This window comes from Onychostoma macrolepis, chromosome 14 (assembly GCF_012432095.1).
Source record: "Onychostoma macrolepis isolate SWU-2019 chromosome 14, ASM1243209v1, whole genome shotgun sequence".
Taxonomy (NCBI): Eukaryota; Metazoa; Chordata; class Actinopteri; order Cypriniformes; family Cyprinidae; genus Onychostoma; species Onychostoma macrolepis.
The window spans coordinates 4966388-4992133 of NC_081168.1; the positions used below are offsets into that span (position 1 = coordinate 4966388).

A 25746-nucleotide genomic window follows, 5' to 3' on the forward strand; every position below is an offset into this window, starting at 1 on the left:
ACCTAACCAGCATATGCTGGTTCTTTCAACAGAGGATTGTGAGCTTGACAAATGAATGACTACTGCACAGAATCAGGCTCCAATTAAATCAGTACCGTGCTAACTCAGGCTTCAAATGAATCACTACCATGCCAGAATGACTGCAGAAGTTCTAGGAACCTTGGCCGCTTTGAATGGCCAAGGTCCGCCCAAGAGGCCGCATGACTGACAGGTAAAGCAACCAATCATGTTTCGTGCCACGTCACGTTTAGGGGCATGGAAATGTGCCCACAATAACAGACTGATGTGTAAAACTCTTGGACATATTTTAAAGATTCTATGCTGCGAACTTTAAATATTTCACATATTTTTGAAAAACCAGCATTTAGTTGATCCTGATAAGCACAGTTGTAAACACGATGGCTTTCTTCTTCCATGAGGGGATTTGGCATCATTGCATTTTTGTTTCCAGATGGAACGTTACAGAACTCGACACACACATCTCCCAGAAATCCTGTATAATTCAACCAATCCAGTGATGACTTTGAGGCTCCTGAAGTTTTTCCAATTTTGTGTGCGATATGCATCAGATGTTCAGTCAACAGTCCGTGGGAGTGACGTCTGAGGCTTAGACTACTACCGTGCAGAACTCTCACTCTACAAACACAGACTTGACTTTTATTTAAAACAGTGATGTTTCGGCCAACTTTAAGGCCTTCATTCGACAAAAGAAATAAAGCCAAGTCTATGTTTGTAGTAGAGTTGTAAATTGAATGCATGTTCATCACTAAAGAGACCTAGTCAAGCCACTGCATGTATGAATTGCAAACTGAATGTATTTTTGAAAAGGCTAAAGAAAAATGAGCATCACGTCATTGACCCAGAAAAGCACCTTCAGTCTGGCAAATATTCAAAAACCATCAAAACAAAAGTGCACACTTATTAGATTTAGCCTGATGTCTGCGGCTTGAATAAAGTTACATATTTACGGACTGTGCCCAGGTTGCTGAAGAGCCAGCGAAGCTCTTGCTGAGGTAGGTTAGACAGGTTGTGTTTTTGCACAGTTGGAAGCTTGTGCTCCCTGCGCTCGCTCCATGGGAGATAAGAAGCCCTTTGTGTGCACTGAAGGTAGTTGTGAAAGACAGAACTCGTGGGAGAACGCGGTTGGTTCTCCTTCAATCGCACCAACAACTTTGTGATGCAAAGCATTCAAACGGACGCTGACATTATGCCTCATCAGCGATCCACCCACAAATAATGGATCACTCACATATGCATTTATTAGTTTCCTGTTCTGTCCATTAAAAAAACATAGCTTGTGTGTGTGCACTTCACATTTGAAAGTATTACACTGATGCTGAGAGTATGCATTATTAACAATCATCTCCTTCACACCAGCCTCTTAATTGCTGCGGCAGAATCTTCAGAGAGTTTTGCGATGAGAGAAGCGAAGCACAGAGCCTTTTGCTCTGATCTGATACCAGTCAGCCCATGGGTTTTGCTCATTTGCTTTCATTGGACGGAGCTGCTGTTTGATTTTGCTGTGCTGGGCTGAGCTGAGTGTGCAGTGGTGGTGGTGAGCTGAGCACAAAAAAGGAAGAGGAACTTTTCCCGAGAGACCTCATCGAGGGTGAATGTTCGATCTGAGTTTTGGTTCCTCGAGGGCAATGCTGAGTTTGACAGGTATGAAGGCTGTTTATCCACCAGAGTCCACATCAAAAAATAAACAACACACACAGCACATGATCTCGCTGTGCTTGTAAATAGGAAACAAAACATCAGCCAACTAAACATTTACATGCCAGCAAACAGTAGAGAGTATACTTAAAGTGATATTCCCAGCCCAGTTATTTTTCTTAAGAAATGATGACTGTTAGATATGACGGCAAAAATTCTGTTTGCTGATGTGGTTAAACTCATTCTCCGGAATATTTGTTCTTGATTGGTCAGTTGTGGTATTCTGTGGCCAAATAAAAGTAATTTTGACTCACATTAATGTTTAAAATGTATTTGGCAGGCAGCTGTGTATTAAGTGAGATAATGTATATTGCACTGGTCATTTTAACAAAATACACCATTTATGCATAATAAAAATGTCCTGATCATCTATATATATTCATACTGCCTGACTAATAACCCTCACTTGATTATTGTTATTATCCCTCAATGCATGATGGATGAAAGCTCTGTAAAGCTCTGCTTTATTGTCCACTGGATTCATATAGGCAGCATCCTATTCAAGATGGCAGTAACTCCACATGAACAAATAGCATGTGATTTAAACAGGAACAGGATTGATAACCATTGGATTACTAGAATAAAAATTTTTATTGATACTTTTTAGTAGTGATAGACTCAATTGATTTTGTATGAATGTATTTATACTAGTTTGGCGTCAGTAAGACTTTTAAGTGTTATAAAGAGGCAGCTTTTATTTGACCCAAAAGTACAGTAAAAACATTAATATTGTGAAATATTATTCCGATTTAAAATAATTAGGTCATAATTTGAATTCCTGTGATGCAAAGCTGAATTTTCAGGATCAATACTACAGTCTTCAGTGTCACATGATCCTTCAGAAATCATTCTAATATGCTGATTTGCTGCTCAAGAAACATTTATTATTATTATCAATGCTGAAAGCAGTTGTGCTGCTTAACATATGTATTTAGTTAGTTATTTTTACAGTCATTCTTTGATGAATAGAAAGTTCAAACAGCATTTGTTTGACAGAGAAATCTTTCGTAACATTATAGATGTCTTTTCTGTCACTTTTGACCAATATAATGCATCCTTGCTGAATAAAAACATTAATTTCTTACAAAAAAAAAAACTTATGAATGTATATGTATATATTTACATAAATAAATAAAATTGATCAATTCTATCTTGCATAAAATTTTGCAATAGAATTTGGACAAATCATTTGGTTGGAAGAGTCTTGGCATCATGATCGTGTCTGCGATGCCTTACAACGCTGTCTAGGTAGGTTTCGTAACAGACCTCCTGATGTGAGTCCGGTTTGAAGAAAAACCTAATTATTGCGCTCAATGCCCCCGTGCTCAGACTCCTCACTGCATTAAAGGGTATCAGTTCCAGCGTATCTATCCCGCCACAGATCTCGTTTCTCTTAATGATGTTAGATCGCAGCTGTCAGTATTCATAAATGCTACAGCTGCTTAACTGACAAGTCACCTTTTCTTCCCTTTCTCTTGTCACAGGTGGCTTTGCTCAAACAGGCTCGATTTCCATTTGAAAGTAATTACTTAAAAGGTAAGAAAACTGAAAGTACTAGCTTAGCAGTTGATTCAAATTTTACAAGTTTCCAAAGCACGAGCTGTCGCTCCTCTCAAATTAAAAGACTGATAGGAATTTGCTGAGGTGCGCCGGAATGTTAGTTCTCCAGAGAGAGAGATGAATTATGTCATGTATAGCTTTGCAACGTGTGAAGATGAATGCCCTGAAGATTTCTTGGATGACCATGTTTAACAATTCCTTTTGAAGCCCTTCTGCAACAATGAAATGGTCCAGCTTGCCAAGTTTCAAAACCCAGAGGTAAAGCTTTGAAAAAAAAGGAGAGTGCACTTTTGATGTTGCAAGCCATTTAAATTGAATATTCAATTATGGTGCATAAATGAGGTGAGGGAGAGATGTCGTATGATTTTGAAGCAGAGGTCAGAGTTTTAAGTCATGCTTGCCGCATTCTTTATCTTCCTCACAATGTATAGAGCATGAATGCACTTTACAGTCTTTTGTGCAGAACCATAAAGACTTCCTCTAGCTGAAGCTTCAAAGCTGCATTAGGCCGTTTAAATAAACAAATACTCAAAGAGCCCTCACTGCGCCTCTGAGTCAAAGAAGGAGAGCAGTCAGCCATGAATTTATCATAACACTCATTTCAGAAATACAGGTTGATTTATCCCTGATGTGCTCAAAGGGTGGGATGAAATCCACATCACAAGCGCTTTCATTCCCTTTTGGAATGTGCTCCTGAATATTAACGCGTTTAATGCAGTTAGTCGTTCATGAGAACAAACAAGCTTCTACTGCAAACATTTGGACACTGCATTTGTCATGGGGTGGAGTGAAGTTTCCTGTGATCGTTCTATTGTGATCTGGATGGCAGGGTTTTCTTTGTATTTTAGATTTATACCTACAGCGATTCGCTCAGAGTAAGCTTTTTGTGCAAGACAAAGGAAGTTGTTAAAGACGTGTGTTTGAAAAATGTCGTACCTCTAATTTTCCCCAGTCAGAGGCATTGGTGGACATCACTGTGCCTTCTGCAGCAGACGTCTTGAGTCGAAGAGACAGATGGAAGTTTTCTTTGCCCTCTTCCATTTGATAGAGATATTTCAGATAACCCTTGCCGTCAAATCTCACAGCAGACTCTGCAACGCAGGAAGCATAAATAGTAAAAACATTTGGCAAAATGTGCAGCAGCTGTCTGCTTCCTGTTGAAACTAATAACTGGAATCAAGTCAAACAGGCCTATTAACGGACATCACGACAGACATCTTAAAGGAAGAGTTCACCAAAAAAAATCTAAGTACTGTACTGTTTACATACAGGCTAAAATTATTCAAAGGTTTGGGATCAGTAAGATTTTTTTAGAAGAAAATAATACTATTATTCAGCAAGGATTCATTAACCTGATCAAAAAATTACAGTAAACACACATACAAAGTTATAAAAGATTTTTTTAATGAATGCTGTTCTTTCTATTCTTCAAGGCCCCCAATGTCCAGAACAATATTCAAATACCCCATGACTTTTCCATGTTACTTGCTATTTACTTGAATCACAGTATTAAAATGAGGTGGGAAACACAAAATGAGGTTTGTCAAACACAAAAACAGTTGTTGAGGGGGTGAATTATAAGAAATATCTTGATTTTTTATTGTTTAGCTTATTTTAGAGCTTATTTAGTCTTATTTTGAGTCATTTTAAGTCATCTTGTGGGCCCTAGCCACCTGGTTGAGAACCACCGATACAGACTATTGCTCCTTACTGGAGCTTGAAAGCCCCTGGTCACTTGTGCAGCTTGAAATTTCCGCTAAACATCTCCTATCGTGTTTTCTGGACAATGAAAGTCGGTAACACTTTATTTCGATAGTCCACTTTAGACATTCTATTAACAGTAAGTAACTTTGCAACTACATGTCAACTAGCAGTCATTAGAGTATTAGTAGTCTGTCTGCTTAATATCTTCTAACACTTTATTTTGATGGGTCCACAACATACAACATACTGACTATGAGGAACTTTGCAAGTACATGTCAACTTATTCTACTAACCCTAAACCTACCCTACTGAGAGTTAGTAGACATGGAGTTGCAAATTAATGAGAATTAGTTGACATGTAGTTACAAAGTTACTTGGAAACTATGTACTAAAGTGGACTATCGAAATAAAGTGTAACCTGAAAGTCATATGATTTTGGAACGATATGAGGGTGCATTTCATTTAGGGTGAACTGTCCCTTAAGGCAAACCCAGAAAGGTGCAACTAAGTGAGAAACAAGATAATATTCAAGGCCTCCGGGTTTGTCTAAATCCTCAGAGGAATGCAAAATAAGACGCTGGTGGTCTCGTCGCCTACCGTTGCAGGAGCACACGCTCTCCCAGCTGTGCTGTGGGGTGATGAAGTTCGCTCTCGCTGTGGCGTAGTTACTCATTCTCCCCTGCCTCATCACCACAGCGTTCCTGCAACCCCGAGGTGGGCAACCAGCGCCCACACAACCATCATGCTTCAGTCTCAAGACGTTCAAACCCAGCGTATCTTCTATGGTGGAAAGGACCCCAGTGAGGCGCTGAGCAGACACGGGCTGGACGGAGCCGTCCTGAGCTCTCCGGACCAGAAGGACCTCCATGTTGACGGAGTTTGGCTGCTGTTGCAAGCTGGCGATGTGCAGCTCTTGTCTGGGGATGTTCAGCTCCAAGCCCAGGCTTCGCTGGAGGCCTCGCCAGTGATCGGACACGAACTCTTCCGCCGAAAGTCCAGCCAACTGCAACGTGAAGCCCTGATCCAGATCGTGTTGAGCGGCAGCCCAAACATGGACCTTCACTCCCGCCCAGATGCTAAATTTCCCATCGGACACACTCACGTTCAAGTGGTACAGGCCTGGATTCAGGTTCTTCTCCACCACGATCTTTCCATCCCCTGTATCCACAGAGAACAGGCCTTGGTCCAGGCCATCAGAAACCAGTTTGTAAGACAGCACGTCTTGGGGATCTTGGTCTGTGGCATGCAGCTTGCCGATGACACGTTTCGAGAACGTCCTGCCGGCGGTGGTGATGAAAACCTCTAGCGGAGTCACAGTGGGTGGATATCGGCTCTGCTCTGAGATGTTGATTTTCACCACGCATATTGAGGACAGAGGAGGGTGGCCGCTGTCAGTGACCTGTGGAGATGATATTTATGTGATGTGTGAAAAAAACATTGCGACGTGCGAACAATACACTGACCTTTGAAGAGTGCTTTAAATAATTTAAGACGGTGTGGTAGAATCACCGGTCCACAGATAACAATCAAGTATATGTCAGGTTGTACTGTCACATACATGCCATATTCCATTTGAAGGTATAGTTCACATAAAAATGAAAGGTTAATTTATTTACTCTACTGTTGTTCCAAACTTGTATGACTTTTTGTTTTTCTTCTATGGAAGACAGGATGAAGAAGTTTTGAAAAATGTTCACTGTACTCTATTCTATACAATGTCAATGAATAGTAAACAAAGATTCCTTTAAGTTGAAGGAAGTATAATTAGAACATTTACAATTTATTTAAAATTTTAATTTTACATTTAAATTCAAGGAAACTGTAGTATAATTATGATAAGTATAATATATAATTATAATATGTCGTATAATATATATATATATATATATATATTATAATACAGTATAATGTAATATAATATATAATTATAATAAGTCTAATTTTTAACTAGCAAAGAAAAGTATGTCAAGACAAATTTGAAAGGTTAGGAAAACCTTGAATTCCATGAAACGCCTGAATTCTTGAAGGTCATGTAGGTTATAAAGAGAGGCAGACAAATAAATAGATCTGAACTTAAAATTTCAAACTTAAAACTTATTGGAATGTGTATTTACAACATTATAATATATAATATAATATAATATAATATAATATAATATAATATAATATAATATAATATAATATAATATAATATAATATAATATAATATAATATAATATAATATAATATAATATAATGTATTTACAATTTTTAAATACAAAGAAATTTGTACATAGTTGTCCTTTCTTGAAAGTATGAACTATTAGCAAACCTATTTTTGTTCTTTATCAATAATATAATATAATACAATATAATGTATTTAATATAATATAATATAATATAACATTATATATGACTTTCAAGAAAGGACAACTACATACAACTTTCGTTAAAGTATGAACTATTAGCAAACCTATTTTTTGTTCTTTATCAATAATATAATATAACATAATATATGACTTTAACGAAAGTTGTATGTAGCTGTCCTTTCTTGAAAGTAGATTTGTTCTTTATCATTAATATAATATAATATAATATAATAATTCTGCATCATGAATTGAAAGGGAGCAAATTCTTAAATTCTGAACTAAAATGATGAGGACCTAGGTTGCTGAGCTTTAAAAGTGAAAAAGGAAAAAAGAAAAAAACAAAAAAAAAACAACAGCATTATGGCTTCTGACGGCTTGGAATAGTCCTATGGCATACAATTAGTGTTTTATGGTAGTTTCACAGTGTTTGTTGGACATTTTGACAGCACCCATCTGTGTTCACTTCCATTACAGGAGAAAGGAGTAGCATAAAAAAAATCTTCTTCCTGTGTTTTCCAGCAGAAAGAAAGTCTTATGGCTGTGGAACAACATGAGGATGAGCAAATGATGACAGTCTTTCATTTTTGGGTGAACTATCACTTCAATCTTAAAACGAGCATGTGTTGTAAACATGCGCTGTACTCGTAACTGAAATTAATGAGTGAAATCTTTCACCTGGATTTTTAGCAGATGCTGAGGCTTGCCTCTCCTCCTCAGCGGGGAGGATACGGACAGCAGTCCTCCTTGGTCAATGTGAAAGCTCCTGTCCTCGTTTCCCGAGACAATATAGAAGGAGAAAGGAGGGCCGTTCTGAGGCGTATCTCTGTCTGTTACGAGCAGCTGCAGAATTCCACCGCCCACAGCCTCCCCTTCCTGTGTCCAGAAAAACACCATTAATCAAGCCGCACATGCTTGGAAAATACCGTCAGACTTTTAGGAAACTTGTAGCTGTCCTTTCTCGCAAGTAGATGAACAATTAACATAAATGTGTTCTTTATTTTGATCGGGACGCAGGTGAGTTTTATTGTATTCTATTGCTCTGGCAACAGAATGTATCATGGCGAACAGAGAGAAATTGCTGGAAAATAATAAAAATAATCAATGATGTTTGTATAAAATAATGTGATGTTTGTATGTTTCTTGCTGTTTTTCAAATCGATAGCATATTTCTGTCACGGGACTCGTTTTCAGTGCCAGATCCTTCTGTGCAAACAATTCTAAGCTTGAAGAAACAGCCCAATTCTGTCGAAATGAAAACACGGCAAGAACAGCTGGTGATTTTTATCACTCTGTCTGCATTTGTCAACAAAGTGCTACCGATTGGACCGACATGTGCTCCTCGTCTACCTTCAAGCTGGCACAACTGGAACAGGTAATTGAAACGGAGCACTCGGCTGGCAGAGATGAACCTAATTGTTACTGACCACCTACATGGTGACAAATAGCCGCTGCACTCTGAAGACACAGACATCTTGGGTGGGGGTAAATGGGGTGTGAAAAATATTTCCAAGTCAGCAGAGTTGAACCTATAATTAGAAGCAATGGATCCGGCTGACACCGAAAAGGTAAACAGTCCGAACACTGTTGCAGAAAAAAATGACTATATTATATATGGCTCATTGGCCCTTTAGCCTGAACTCTTGACTTCCTCTGTGCATCTTAGAGCACAAATGTGATGACAACCGTGTCCCGTTTTTGCACCTTCGATGACCCACGATCCTATGCTTGTGATTCAGTGCACTGAAGGAAAAAAAATGGTGAAATTGCAACACTGATAAAAAACAAAAGGGGGTAACGCTTACTTAAAGCCTTTATGTGTAATGCATTATACAAGTATTATAATGTACACTGTAATGCATTATATCTTTTCATAAATAAATGTAACCAAAGTTTGTTTTTTAATGTGTTTTAATGCATTACATTTACTCAAGGTGTAACAGTGAATAGAAAGGCATTATAATGTATTATAACTGTGGTTACAATTATTCATGAGATCATACAATGTTTTATTACAAGACATAATTAATGCATTAAAACAAATTTTAGAATTCATTATATGTAAAGGCTTTAAGTAAACTGTTACTAAAAGTTTTTTTTTTTGCCGTTATAAATAAAACAGACTATTGGATTACATTTTACAAGAAAGGGCTATTTCATTCTTTCTAAAATTTCCAATTTAATTCAGCACGTTACTAGCATTTTGTTTGTAACTAATTGTGAAATTTACAAGCAGCTGAGTGAAAATTGGTTATTTGAACCTTGTGTCTGATGGAGCGGCAAGAAGCAAATATCCATTTTTAACATATTCTTTCATTTCTACCATGAAATAACCATTTTAATCATCAAATGTTTGCTTGGTTATCTGTAGAGCTCATTTGAATTTCTTCTAGATCGTTAGGTGTGATATTGCGGTGCCGTCTGACTGAAGAAAGCAAAATCATTCATCAATAACTGGGAATGCAGGGAGGCAAAAAGGTAGATTCTGGCCGTGTGTTTTTACCTGAAGAACGAGGTTGTGATTGATCTGCGAGAACATCGGTGGGTTGTCGTTGACGTCAGATACGGTCACTGTCACCTGGGCGGCGGAGGATAAAGGGGGGTCGCCCTCATCGGCAGCTTGCACGGTTAATGAGTAGTGCGTTATCTGAAAGGCGAGGGGCCGTGTCAGTGGGATTATGAAGATATGAACATCACGGCACCGATGTTCAATAACAGCAGTCAAATACGCACAGTAGTGATTAAAATGTTCATCTGTGATCACAGGATTCAACAGATACAACTAAATCCCTGATAAAAACAAATGAGTAGTGCTCTGGGCGGTGATTCAGGAGTGAAAGTGAAACCCACCTCTTCCCTGTCCAGCGTGGAGCGCACAGTTATGTGGCCAGTGCGAGGGTCGATGCTGAACTGATGCTTTGGATCACCGCTCACAATAGAGTAGATGATGAAGTTATTTGGAGGCCCATCAAGGTCGACGGCTATTACCTGAGACAGATGCACAGTTAGGAAAGGAAAGGAAGATGAGCACACCTGAATGGTATTAAACAAAGCTTTAAAGCTCTGGATTACGGCAGATTCGTCTAATCTAGCGGTCTGCATCAGACACGGCTAATGTCACAGCGAATCGCTGAGCAGACTGTGAGTGCTCATATACAATCACCATTAGCTGATTGCTCCACTCAAACTGTTTTTCTGATTGCTTAACTGACAGATGCAGTAAATCATTCACTCAACAGCTGTCACAATAGCTTGTCTCAATCCTGTCACCAGATTGACAACAGTTGGCATTATTTTGCTTCATAGAAAGCATTGAGCGTTGACTTGGCAGCTAACTGAAATCATTTTAAGGTGAAGTACTAAAATTACTAAAACTAAAAATAAATTAAAGCTAAATAGAAATATTAAAAAATGGCAAAACCACATAATCAAGTGATTAAAACTTTAATTATGACTGAATTATAAAAATAACTAAGAAAAAATAGCATATAAATAATACTAAAATAACACTATATTTGTTTGTTTATAAGTTAGATATTACAACTTAAAATTTGTTAAAAAGGGAGGACATAATTTCCCCCCTAACTAACTAACTAACTAACTCTTTATTTATTTATTTTCTGTCTTTAAAGCGATTTAAGCATTAAACAAGAAAAAAATATAATTGTCTGATGTGGTAAGAAAAATGCACTTAATTCTAGATAATTACAGTATATTTCACTGAATATATAACTCTTAATATCTGTATATAATTATTCCATATTAATATCTGGTAACACTTTATTTTAGGGTCTCTTAACTAGTTGCTTATTAGCATGCATATTACTATAATATTAGCCATTTATTAGTACTAATTAAGCACATATTAATGCGTTATTCTACATGACCTTAGTCTACATCCCTAATCCTACCCAATACCTAAAGTTAACAACTACCTTACTAACTATTAATAAGCAGTAAATTAGGAATTTATTGAGGGAAAAGTTGTAGTTAATAGTGAATAAGTGTTCCCTATTCTAAAGTGTTACCTAATATCTTTATACAATTTTTTTATCACCTTGATATGCAGTGTATCTATATGTTTATTTTTTATTTATTTTTACATGGAAAAAACTAAGAAAATTATATATTGTTGTGCACCTTCAGGAATAACAGTGTCTGATTTAGCCTTATTTTGAAAAGTTGGTAACACTTCAGTTTAGTGAACAGTTCTCACTATTAACTAGTTGGTTATTAGCGTGCATATAACTAGCATATTGGATGTTTATTAATAATTGCAAAGCAAATTTTCTGCATGACCATATTCTACATCCCTAATCCTACCCAATACCTAAACTTAACAACTACCTTACTAACTATTAATAAGCAGTAATTAGGAGTTAATTGAGGCAAAAGTCATAGTTAATAGTTAATTAATACTAGTGAGAATTGGATTTATTTTATAAAATAAAGTGTGACTGAAAGGTTTTATCATTGGATGTTGAGTGACAGTTAAGGGAAAGCGTGATACCTGCAGAACCATGTCCCCAGGTGAAATGTCCTCTGCAATCACAGCACTGTAGCTACTGCGGTTAAAGACAGGCGGGTTGTCATTGACGTCTGTGATATTGATGATAACTGTGGCAATGTCACTGAGCGACGGTTTGCCCCTTGCTCCCTCCACTGACAGGTAATACTCGCGGCAGAGCTCAAAATTCAGCGCAGAGTTCACTGACAGCACACCTGTGGCACAAAACAACAAAATCACATCCAGGCCTGGGCCATCTCTTTATCAGTTTCCAGCTAGTCCAAAGTAATTGCAAAAATGGCAAAGAAAAGTAAAGTTTGTTCTGAAAAAAATGGGAAAAGTTTGGATTAAAAAATACTAAATAGTGGTTTACAATCTGGTGCTCTTCGGTCACTTTTGTATTTTTTTTAAATCACAGCTTCATCTGAATAATATGAAACTTGGTGACTTTATGGCATTTGGATAATGAACAAACAAAAAAACTGAGGGCTTGATTCGAGTAGGCTAAGTGGCCGGAAAAAATTGTCACATTTGTGGTCTTCGCTCAAAAATGACCATAGGAAATGAATGGGAAATTGAGAAAAACATAAAAATTCAACAAATCTATACAATCTACAAATCTGCCACAATGCAGAAAAAAGTACACAGCAATGATGGCGTGAAACTCTAAAACATCAAGAGTGCAAAACCAACACATCCACTCACACCCATGCGTAAACACACTTATACACACACACACACACCTATGAACTGGTGTGACTGTAACACAGCAAATATATAAAATAAAAGCAATAATTCAACTACAATGCAGTAAAAAAAAAAAAAAAGGGACAGCAAGGAAGGGGTTACACTCTGAAACGCTGCTAGGCTCCACTCACTCACACACATACACACACTCACAGACACACACATACACAATTATACACATTCAAATTAATTGGTATGGTTATAACCACATAGCTAGCCATAACAACTCAGAAATCTGTAATAAGAGGTTGAAATCAGATCAGACCCCCTAAAGGATTAAGCTCTGATAAAACAATCCTGTTCATTTTTGTTACTTTTTATAGAATTTTAATATTTTGTGTAACAAAATGCTTTCTCTGTGTTCAGGTTTGACTGTAGTAATAATAATAATTCAAAAACTGACGCTTTAAATCAACATTTCAAACCAATAAAAAATCGAAACCTTTACAAAATATTGTCTTTGAAAATGTCTAAATATATATCCATAAACCCCCAATTTAACAAACATAAGTATTTATGTCTAAAAGCAATTAGAGAAATAATAGGCCTTTTATATAGAGCTATATGGGAATCTATGGGCTAAACCATGGAATTGCAGATGTTTTTCTTATTTTACTCCCACCAGATGGCACTAATCTGGCTTCAAAAATTTGATTTTAAAGGTATTGGCTCTATTTTAATACTGCCATAATTGAAAAGTAATAGAAAATATTTGATTTTTTTTTTTCAATGGGAAAAATTTATCATAATTATTGCATCAAATATTAATTATTACCATGAAATTCTCTCAAAATACAAAAGAAAAAATATTATTAAACAAAAATATTTTACATGGATTTTACTAGGGGGAAAAAAAGTTACATTTTCGGTGTCCGGTCACTTTTGACCGTGAAGATCACAAGTGGGACTCCCAAATAAGGAGCACCAGAGGGTTTAAAATACAAAATACAATGCTGGCAGGATACAAAATCTCTTGGGTTGGATAAGTTTGTTTTGCATTTCCCCAGTGACAGAAGCACATTACCAGCTGGTCTAGGGGTTTTGGTGAAGAGAAACCTGTTTCTAATGTGAAGTGCGATAATGAAAGATTTATTGTTCAAAGTTTATGCTCATCTGCTTTAGATTTATCCAAACTAAACTGTTGTTTTGTGTGCCTAACATACTGTGTGCTCAGTGCAGAATAGTGCTGACAGAAACTCAGGTAGAATAAGGTTTGAAAGCATTTCAATATAACACCAGCTGATTTTCTTTTATTGCTGCATCCGCCGACCACATAGAAAACTCACATTCCAACACGATTAATAACTCTCATGTACTTAACAGTGGAGTTGGACTGAATGCATGATATCTTTTATGCAATGTTGCCTTTTCTGTTTTTGCAAAGCAGTTGATTCCTACAAGAAGCTGATTCATCTAAAACATTTGAAAAGCCGGTGGGATTTGCTCTGTGCATTATGGGTAGACGCTGCTATTTTATGTCTCATTCTCAAGCAGAAGAGAAAGTTTACTACTGGACCTTTTGCTAGTCGGTCTGCTCACATTAGAGTAAAATGAGAGGGCACTGAACAACAAAAGCACTGGCACTTTTGCTTGGCTCAAGAATCCAGTTTGCAACAAGTGCAAAATTGCTTTCTGTAATGTTTCTTTTTATTGATTTTAAAGATCAAGGGCTATGTTGTGTCACTTAATGGCTTTCTTAGAGATCCTCCACCGTATTATTAACAGGGCTGTGTTTGTCCTTGGTACACGTTCTGTCAATAGAGGCGTGGTTGAACATAGAGCTTGTGTTCAATGCAAGAGTGGACAGCAAAAGTAATCCTCGTCTAAGCAAAAGGAGCACTTGTCAATGTCAAGTGTGATGAAGATGCATCAGTGTGTTCTCTGTTTCTCTGCCAAATGTGTGTTTTTGTAGATCAATTAATTGTAAGATGGAGAATGATGCAGCTCGGCATTCATAAAAATAACAGTCCATGTGGATTGCAATAGCCATCAGTGTCAGACATCAGTTTATGTCTGGTCTTATTTTTATTTTTCATTTGCTTTGAATGACTGAAATAACTTTAGAGCATTTTGTCAATGCAGAGATCACAGCCCAAGAATCATCTCGTCGTGAGAGATGCAATGTGACACTGAACCGTGGGTAATAAGATGTAAAACTGTGACATCTACTGGAAGATGCAAAAACTGGAAAAATGAAATTATTTTATGAGTTATATGATTCATGGGTTACAATTTATTTCGATGATCCAATTTAGACATTCTAATAACTACAAGTAGCTTTGCAACTACATGTCAACTAACTCTCAGAGTATTAGCAGACTGTTGGGTTAGTTTATGGTTAGTAGAATAATTTGCTGCAGGTTGACGACATGTCTGTTGCAAAGTTACTTAGTAGAACGGCTAAAGTAGTCAGTAGTCCCATTCATGAGTTCCTGCAATGAAAAACTCATGTGCTTTATCATGTCAGCATGTCTAAATCAGTTATGAATCTATAGCATATAATTGCTCCTATTATCCTGTAATGTTGATGTCACACATACAGTATGACAATAAAGGATTATGTCCCTTCAGCTCACAATGACAAATTCTGTGTTGGGTAGTTTTGCCTGTTTTCATAATTATTGTGAGAATGGACAGCTTTACTTGACTGATGATTAACACCCAGATCACAAAAGTACAATCTGTTGAACAGACTGTACATCTATCCCTCACTGCCTTATCGTCATTCACCAAATAAAAGTTCATCTATCCCTCATCACCTCATTGTCATTCACCATTAAAAAAATAAATAAATAAATATTCTGTTTACCTTGACTAAGGTCTGTATGGGTGGGGGAAAATAACCTAGTTAATTAGCCGACAGTAACCTGCAAAACGACTCACTTGCACATAATTAACCCTTGTGGACCTTCCAGTTTTAACAAGCAAGTGCAAACTTGCCAGTTCAACAATTAGCTCAAGTAAGCAGCGATATTCTCAATTTTATAGTTTTTCTTTTTTTTATCTCCGAGTCATTTTAAAAGTGCAGTAGCAAACTGATATTTTAAAGTCTTTCCTGAGGCTATTTGCAGTGACTGAGCCATTAGATTGTCCATAGTCTTATATTTCTGTGACATTTCATTAAGCCCCCCTGATTTAAGAGTTCTTTTGAAATGTCAGCAGTGTTATGTTGTTAATCAAATTATGATCACTTTTTCACCAGAGTAGGTCAGGTGATTGTCTTATGTGGTCATATTTTTTATTCCTGTAATTCATGGCTACATCATGTAAATCATCTTACCCATGAATCCATCAGTGTTACTGGTTCTCATTGCGTTTAATTAGGTTTAAGAAATGTAAATTAAATGTATTTATTTTTTAATCCTACAATTATTGTGAAAAAGGCAAAATAATATAGTGCAAGTGGTTTAATGTATGATTGATGAACTTATTGAAGAAAAATATTCTCATGTACAAACAGTCTTTGATTATTAAAGTTAAAACGTGATTAGCTGCCCCTTTTTGGAAAACGGGACACCTGAGAACAATCAAAGATAAAAAGATAAAAAGCCTCAGCTTTTGTTCAAAGAAGGGGAGATTTCTATTGAAATGCAGTGGTATAAAAATACATGCAAACTTCACTAAAAGAATCCACTGAAAGAAAATATTGCTGACATAGAAAACTGCTACTGAACTACAATAAATCATCTATTTTCTTTACTTTCTTATACCATATAAAGGTTTGTCTAGATAGCACATCTTAAAAAGAATCACTACACTCTAGGCAAATAGAAAAAGTCAAAAATCTAATGCATACCCAGCAGACCTGAGCTTGACTGTTATGTGCTATGAGACTATAAGCAACTACACAGTGGACTTATAGCTTTTGGATTGAAATGATCTCTAAATAGCCAATTGATTTGTGCAGAAAGCCTGCTAGCAGAACTCAAAGTAGTGTATTATTTGACAGCTAATAAAGAGTTTGGCTCAATCGCTCACAAAAGTCCTACAGCACGAAGGCTCTGAGGATTCGCGATAAGAGCACATGAGCGAGAGAGAGAGAGAAGAGACTAAGAGGAATGAACAGATGGGAATAAACAAGCTGGCAAGTGCCTGTGTGGATACATGTCAGCACAGGTTCTTCTGTTCAACATTTACTCATGCTGAAGAAAATTCCAGCTACACACAACAGGAATAAGCCACAGACGATCAATGGCAGTATGCTAATATATCATGTCTACTTTTTGCAAGTAATGATGAGTAATGTTTTGTACATAGATCACAAACACATTCAGCCTCAAAGTCAATGTAATTGTTTTGTGTTGCATGGGCTGCAGTCAAATCTTTTTAGTTAAAAGGTCCCTAAAATGTAAGAGTGTAAAATACATAAGAACTTTCAGTAACACCTTATTTTAAGGACCAATTCCAATGCATATTACTAGCATACTGGCTGTTCATTAGTACTTACACTGAACAAAATTATAAATGCAACACTTTTGTTTTTGCCCCCATTTTTCATGAGCTGAACTCAAAGATCTAAGACTTTTTCTATGTACACAAAAGTACATAGTACATGTTTTCTATTTCTCTCAAATATTGTTCACAAATCTGTCTAAATCTGTGTTAGTGAGCACTTCTCCTTTGCCGAGACAATCCATCCACCTCACAGGTGTGTCATATCAAGATGCTGATTAGACAGCATGATTATTGCACAGGTGTGCCTTAGGCTGGCCACAAGAAAAGGCCACTCTAAAATGTGCAGTTTTATCACACAGCACAATGCCACAGATGTCGCAAGTTTTGAGGGAGCGTGCAATTGGCATGTTGACTGGAGGAATGTCCACCAGAGCTGTTGCCCGTGAATTGACTGTTCATTTCTCTACCATAAGCCGTCTGACTGTAGTTCGTCGTCGTAACCGACTTGAGTGGGCAAATGCTCAAATTCGATGGCGTCTGGCACTTTGGAGAGGTGTTCTCTTCACGGATGAATCTCGGTTTTCACTGTACAGGGCAGATGGCAGACAGCGTGTATGGCGTTGTGTGGGTGAGCGGTTTGCTGATGTCAACGTTATGGTATGGACAGGCGTATGTTATGGACAACGAACACAGGTGCATTTTATTGATGGCATTTTGAATACACAGAGATACCGTGACGAGATCCTGAGGCCCATTGTTGTGAAACAACAAATAAATCATGAAAAATGGGAGCTAAAAAAAAGTGTTGCATTTATAATTTTGTTCAGTGTATAAAGCACATATTATTGCATTATTCTGCATGACCATAATTTAGATCCCATAATCCTTAACTTAAACTACTATTAATAAACAGCAAATTAGGAGTTTATTGATGCAAAAGTCATAGTTAATTGTTAGCTAATAGTAAGAACTGGACCTTACAATAAAGTGTGACCAAACTTTTTTGAAAACAATATTGGAACTTTTAATGGCATTTTCTCAAAGATTAAATTGAATCACTTTAAAAATGCCACATAACCATCAAGTGAAAAGTAAAAACATTTTATACATAGTGCATTATGTGCATTAAATACATAGAAGTATTTTTTATATCATTAATTCATAAATAACATTGTTTGCACTTTGATTTCATCATAATAAAAGATCTCACACTACCAAAAATAAACCTAAATCTACCTCTAAAATTTTAAGTGTTTCTATACAGTATGTAAAAATGTTGACATGTTTGATGCTGTATATTTCAAAAAAGCAACCTCAATTTGAAAAGCCCCTACCTGTCATGGGGTTTATCTGGAATCGGCCATCTTCATTGCCAGAGATGATAGTATATCGCACAGGCTCACTTTCAGTGCTATCTTTGGTGAGGGCGGACACGCTGATCACCTCCGATCCGATCTGAAGTGATTCTGGGATCTGTACAGAGTACTCCGAGCTAAGAAACAACGGCTGGTAATCACTCAGGATGACCACGTGTACTGTAATGGTGGCGAAGGAGAAAAGGTGGCGAGGGAGGCCTCGGTCAGTGGCTTTCACTTTCATCTCATAAGTGGACTTGGTCTCATCGGCTAGAGATCTCTCCAGTCTCAGAATGCCTGAGATTTCATCTAGGGAGAAGAAACCGCTGTCGGCGCCTTGAAGAGAGTATCTCACCTCTGAGTTTATACCTGGAAGAGTTATATAACATAATATTCTCAGTATTTCAGTTCAGGAATGGCAGAACAACAGATGCTTAAAAATGATTTGGGGTCTTAAATGTAATATGTTTATTTCTCACTGTTAACTAACTACTGACTGCGACTTTACCTCAATAAACTCTTAATTTGCTGCTTATTAATAGTTAGTAAGGTAGCTGTTAAGTTTAGGATTAAGGAATCTAAAATATGGTCATGCAGAATAATGCATTCATATTTACTAATAAACAGCCAATATATTAGTAATATGCATACTAGTTAATAGTGAGAATTGGTCCTTAATATAAAGTGTTAACGTATAATTATTTAATTGGTTACTGTTGATTTACACTTTATTTTTTACTTTAGACATTCTATTATCTCTAAGTAACTTTGCCATTGTCATTAATTTGTAACTACATGTCAACTAACACTCATTTCAGTATAAGTAGACTGTTAGGTTAGGGTTGGTAGAATAAGTTGACGTACTTGCAAAGTTACTTATAGTCATACTAAAGTGTTAGCAGATATTAAGCAGACAGTTTACTAATACTCTAATGACTGTTAGTTGACATCTAGTTGCTTATAGTTAGCAAAGTGGACTATCAGAATAAAATGTTACCATTGATTGATGTTCACACTGCAAGATAAACACATTCTGTTTTTGACTTTGCACATTTGCGTAATACTTGTGCTTAGAGAGGATAATGTTATTAATTTGCTTGAAGACATTCTATAAAGGCAAAGTAGTTCAAATTCACATGAATCCCTGTGACAGCAGTCAGTATGTGTACATGTTCACACACATCTCCAGGTGTGGTCTTTCCCTCCCTAATCATGTTTCTCTGTCACAGCCTTCAATCCCACATCAAACGATGCATACCTTTAGGATTTCAACCTGCGTGCAATGGGTCAAGGAAAAAAAACTGGGGGCTTTTAACGCTTTCTGAGTGGATAAGCCGAAAATAGTCTGTGTTTTTTGCTTTGAAGCAGCCATTCGTGACAAGAGAAGCAGTACCATACCTGTGTCTGGGTCTTTGGCATAGATGACTGCAATAGGCGTCCTAATCGTTGTGTTGTCAAACACCGTGATTTCATAGTGGCTTGTGGAGAATTGTGGCGGGTTGTCGTTCATGTCTTGCACCATGAGTGTGATGTCTGCCTGACAAGAGCGGCCACCGCCATCAGTCGCTTTGACAACAAGATCATATTCCGTTTCTCGCTCCCGGTCCAAGACAGCAAGGGTGAACAGCTCTCCTAAAAAAAAAAAGAAAATTTTTTTTAAAGCATGCATATGCTCGAAACAAGGCTTTACTGACAATAACATGGGAGGGTTAAACACAAGGTGTTGTAACATGTACGGTATCTGAGACGAGCCTCGACTAGTTATTTATTTGATAAAGGTGTGCAACAGATTATTTACTTGGAATTAGTGGTTTCTTTTCTTTAACATGGCTACAAAAAACAAAGAAAGTTGCTGTTTCAGGAATTAAACACTTCAGAGCTTGACACAGTCCTTTGTTTTCTACCTTTGCCCAAAGCATTTCATGCATCTTGTATCTTGGAAACACAATATAACCATCTTAAAAGATGTTACATTAAGATAGGATACTCTGGAAGAAGGCAAGTCACATAAACTTATCATAAATCAAATACTCTCATTGTTTACAAGGAATTCCAAAAATTCCAAATGCCCTGGGAAAGTTGCCTCTTATCTTTGTTGTTGATTTGATTTCCTCAAAAAAAGTAGTAAGCAAACGCAATCTCTAACTGTTTCCAACTATTTTTAAACAGTTAATTCTTCTAGGAAAATGTAGGAGGGACTAGATCTGGAGATCAAAATTACCAGTTCTGGAATCAAGATGAAACTTGTCTGCATTAGGTCCATGGAGAGTGAATGACACTTGGCCATTTGTCCCAATGTCGGGGTCAGAAGCAGAGATCTTCAGGATGAACAAGCCCGAGTTGGAATTCTCCATGATAGCCTCAGTATAAAGTAGCTGGGAAAAGGGATAAAGTGGGAAGTTTCCAAAAAAAAAAAAAAAATAGCTTGTCATCATATTTCAACATTAACATCATATTTCATAAAGTTATGTCATTTGAGAACAATAACCCAAGTACTTTTAGTATTTGGGTGTTTCTACAGGCACTTTTGTGTCCCTAGAGTGATTTTTCTTGAATGGATTTCAATGTTTTCAATCTACTTCATGAATAACATATTGGAAACATTTTCCCATGCATGCATTGTTTATTTCTTCCTACATTTAAAAATGTGTTCATTTCACCAGATTTATTTATTACTATTTTGCATTTATTTTCTACATGTCCACAGAGACAAAGTGTCCATAGTTGAAGAAGCACACATAGTATACATACTGTATATCTTCTGGAGAATATCTGACTTACTTGCTCACACAAAGGACTGTTGTCATTGAGGTCAAGAACATGGACCTCTACATTAGCAGATGTTTGAAACCTTCCATCTGTGGCAATTATCTTAAGGTTATATCTGTCTTTGTCTTCTCTGTCAAGCGGACTTTTGGAAATCACTGTCCACTCCTCCCCAGTTTCTGTGACTGAGAACTGGCCCAATGGGTCTCCATCTTCAGAGATGAAAACACCAACAGTATTTGTTTAAAACCAAAATACATAACTTCACCCATGCAAAACTGTTTATACAACAGTCAGACTTGAATTAAAATGTCAAAGCTGAACTGTAAAGCCAGAAGAACTACCAGAACTCAGTTTCATGAATGATTTAAACTTGGTAATGACAACTGTAATCTCTACAGACAATGAGGCATCATTTAACTACAGAAGTGACTTTGCATACCTGTTATATAACATACAATCTGTCTGTTTTCTGCAGACACGTCTTTATCAGCAGTCGTCAGAGTGACAATGGTTTCTCCAGGCTTGCTGTTCTCAAGGATGGACCCTTGGTACAGTTCGTCTGTAAACTGAGGTGGGTTATCGTTTTCATCTGTGATAGTAACCTCAACTAGTGCAGAAGAGGATAGTTTGACAGAGTCACCATGATCAGTGGCCACCACATAGAATCTATAAAGCTGTTTGGTCTCAGAATCAGCCCTCTTTAAGGTAGTAATCCAGCCAGTTTGCGAATCAATGATAAAAATGTCGCCAATATCATCTGACTCCGGCTCAAGCATATATGAGACTTCTCCATTGACGTTTGTATCTGCATCATTAGCTGTCACTTGAATGACCGTGGTGCCAGGGGGCAAATTCTCAGCCAGGAAGGCCTCATAGGGGTCCGCCTCGAACATAGGTTGATTGTCATTAACATCTTGAACCTCTATGTGAACAGATACAAGAGATGCTACATCGGTGCCATTGTGATTTCCTTGAGCGATCACATCGATCTTGTACACCTTGGTTTTTTCGTGGTCAATGTTCTTCTGCATTACAAGAGTACCGCTGTCTTTGTCAACAGCAAAAACATGTTCGTTGTTGCTGTCTACAGTGTTGCCATTCACCAAGCTGTATATCAGTGGCATGTCAGCGTCCGCCTTGATTGTGCCTATCTCATATCCGATAGGGAGGTCTTCAGATGCCGAGAACGAGTACAATGGCTCTGTAAACTGGGGCAGAGTGACCTCCGGTGGGACCACTTTGACCTGTACTGGCACAGAGGAGTTGTAAAAAGGTATGCCTCCATCTCTGGCCTTAACTTTGAAGCTGAAAATCTTATTTTCCAAACCAACCAGACTCTCTTTGACGCTGACCACTCCGGTAAAAGGGTTGACCTCAATAATATCTTCCGTAACCTCTTCTGCTTCTTCTACTGTGTAAGTGACGTCAGCGTTTTTACCTTCATCTGCGTCATAAGCCATTATCTGTATAACCGGTGAGCCTTTGTTCACCGTGGATTGAATGGAAATCTGATACTCTGAGGCTTTAAACTGAGGGGCGTTATCGTTTTCATCTGTTAGAATAATCTTCACAGTGCAAAACCCCACTCTTCCTCCTCCATCCTTAGCCATGACCTTAATCGCGATCACACGTTGCGATGGATTTTCTCTGTCCAAAGACTGAGAAGTCACAATTTGTCCGTCTTCGTCAATAGAGAATTTCTCATCAGCAAGCTTGTTAATGATAGTGTAATCAACACTGCCGTATGGACCATCGTCCGGGTCAATAGCAGCCAATCGAATCACACGAGTTCCTGCTTCTGCATTCTCTGCCAGATCTGCCTCGTAAATGTTCTGGCTAAAATAGGGGCTGTGCTTGTTGCCGTTTGTCATGTCAATGTTAACAGGGGCAGTCTTCTGAAACACACCGTCGGAAACCGCAACGGTGAGATTATAAAACGGATCCAGGTTTCTCTTGCACACATTCGAGAACGAGATAAGTCCGGATGATTCATTAATAGAGAAATATCTCCCTTCATTGCCTGACAGGATCTTATATTGGAGGTCATCTTTGCTATCGGGGTCTGAAGCCTGAACTTTGATAATGATGTGGCCACAAGTGGCCTTTTCATCAAGAGAGGCACGATAAGACGGCTCGCTAAAATCTGGAGGGTTATCATTTACATCTATGACGTTCACGATGATTTGAGCCTCACTGCTGAGAGGTGGTGTGCCTTTATCTGTGGCTTTAACTTTCAGAGTGAACTGTTGCGAGGTTTCATAGTCCAATACTTGCGATGTCGCCAAAATCCCACTTAGTGGGTCAATTTCAAAAAATTTTCTTTATCGACCAGCTGGTAAGTTATATCTGAATTCCTGCCTGAATCTCTGTCAACAGCCGAGACTTGTAAAACAGATGTGCCTATTGGAAGGCCTTCAGACACATCTGCAACATAAGACAGACTCTGAAAGACAGGGGCATTGTCGTTTATATCTTCTACGTCAATCTCTACATTGGCTTCGGTAAAGGTGCCAGTCACCGAATCCGTGGCACGAACAGTCAAAATATGCTTTGTTTGAGTCTCAAAGTCTAGGAAATCAGTGACACTTAAGACCCCTGTTTTGAAATCGATGTTAAAGAACCTGGAGGCGTTGTCTTCTTCTAGATTGTAGATAAGGCGGTATCCTTCAGGATTTCTTGCTTGCACATGCAGGATCGTTGTAAATGGCTTAATATTCTCAGGTAATTTCAATGGGTAGTACAGACTTTGAAATATGGGATGAGAACGATTTTGCACTTGGACATACAGCGTCCCGACGGCTGACAGACTCGGCTCACCTTCATCTGATGCCAGTACAGTAAGAACATATTTATTCAAAGACTCAAAATCTAAAGGTCTTAGTAACGACACATCTCCAAGATAACGGTCGATCCTGAAGAGACTGAAATCGTCCTCCAGTGAAAATAGTATGGATCCATTCTCACCTGAGTCATTGTCGGTTGCTAGCACTTGAAAGAGAACATCCCCTGGTTCGGTTTCATCCGATATCTTCAGCGAATGAGGCAAATTTGATATTTCTGGGGCATTGTCATTGATATCATCTATATAGACCTTAACATGAGTGACATCCACACGTGGAGGATGCCTCATGTCTCGGACTTCCACAGCCACATCATACTCATTCCGTTCCTCCCGGTCAAACGGAACGCCGGTGGTCTGCAGGATTCCAGACGATGGAATCACTGCAAATTTCCCATGTGGGTTCAAGACAGTGTACTGCAAGGGCTCACTCAGGTAGCTACCTGTTGCTCTCAGAACGGCTAAAATTTTAATAGATGTACTGTTCTCAAGTACAGTAGCTACATGCATCCTGTCCTCAAACTTCAGACTAGTTTTTGCTGCATTGGTGATATTGAATCTCACTAGGGTAGTGTCTTTATATAACCCATCTGAGGCTGTGATCTTTAACTCATTATGAGACTGCAGTTCAGACGAATCATTCACCAAGATGATTCCAGTGGACTGGTCTATTTTAAAAGCATTTTTACTAGTACTCTCTGAAATCATGTAGGCCACTGCTGAATCTGCATCATGAGCTGTCACTTGGATCACATCCATGTCTTCAAAAACCGGTAAGGTGAGGGCAGTTTCATATACAGGTAAAGCAAATTTGGGAGGACAATCATTAATGTCCAGTACACGAATGTTTACTCTGCATGGCTTGGAAGCACTTAGTGATGGCTCACCAGAATCCCACACCTGAACTGTGAAGAAAAATTCAGGTGTTGCCTCAAAGTCAACTGTAGACTTTAAGGAGATGGTACCCATGCTTGGGTCTATTTTAAACACTTTCTGAGCAGCAGGCTCAAGGACTTGGAAGACCAGAAGAGCGTTTGCGTCTTTGTCCGCATCTGACGCCTTAATCACTAATGGCGTGTTGTTCTCTCCAGTTACCAAGCTGTTGAGGGGCGCAGACTCGCTAATTTGCCCATAATAAGTGTCCTGATGGAAAACAGGGGCGTTGTCATTTTCATCTATCACATAAATGTAAACCATTGCATCAGATGAGACTCCCGCTGTATTTGTAGCTCTTATTGTCAGACGGTAGGAAGGGTGTTGCTCAAAATCAAGTGCGTTTCGGACAGACAAGAGTCCAGAGTTTATGTTGATGTGGAACGTTCCATTGGGGTCGCCGTCATTGATCCTGTACAGCACTGAAGATGGGCAGCTGGCGGAGACAAACAGTGCAGGGGAGCCAGGAGGCACGGCCTCACTTATCTCAGTGATGTATTCTTCAGAGGAGAACCTGGGTGGTGTGAATTCAGACAGCTTTACGGTGATGGTAACTGGGCAAAGGGCACTGCGCTGGGGAAAGCCCTGATCTGTGGCTTTTACTGTGAGGTGATACTGCTCCTGTGGAAGTTTGTCTAATGCATCAGACACACGAATGTTTCCTGTCTCCTGATCGATTTCAAAAGCACCATCTATATTCCCACCTGGACAAAAAAGAGAGAGTTTGCTTTATTTTGTTAAATGTCAAAAACAGATTAAACATGATTATCATTTTTTTAATTGCCACCCAAGAGTATTTATAAATGCCACATTAAAAAAATTAAGTATAAAGGCAAGACTTGTATCTGTGCTTTCCATGAACGCAAAAGTTGTTAA

General features: G+C 38.0%; 1 protein-coding gene across 1 annotated transcript in view; it reads right to left on the bottom strand.

Annotated features, from left to right (window-relative positions):
- Positions 1 to 25746, bottom strand: part of fat2 (FAT atypical cadherin 2) — a 49571-nt gene that overhangs the window by 7688 nt on the left and 16137 nt on the right. The window contains 12 exon segments of the mRNA XM_058797914.1: positions 4213 to 4367; positions 5578 to 6379; positions 8004 to 8201; positions 9829 to 9972; positions 10176 to 10313; positions 11836 to 12047; positions 18309 to 18698; positions 19728 to 19961; positions 20551 to 20704; positions 21111 to 21307; positions 21538 to 23415; positions 23418 to 25574. Coding sequence (XP_058653897.1) covers positions 4213 to 4367; positions 5578 to 6379; positions 8004 to 8201; positions 9829 to 9972; positions 10176 to 10313; positions 11836 to 12047; positions 18309 to 18698; positions 19728 to 19961; positions 20551 to 20704; positions 21111 to 21307; positions 21538 to 23415; positions 23418 to 25574 — 6659 coding nt within the window.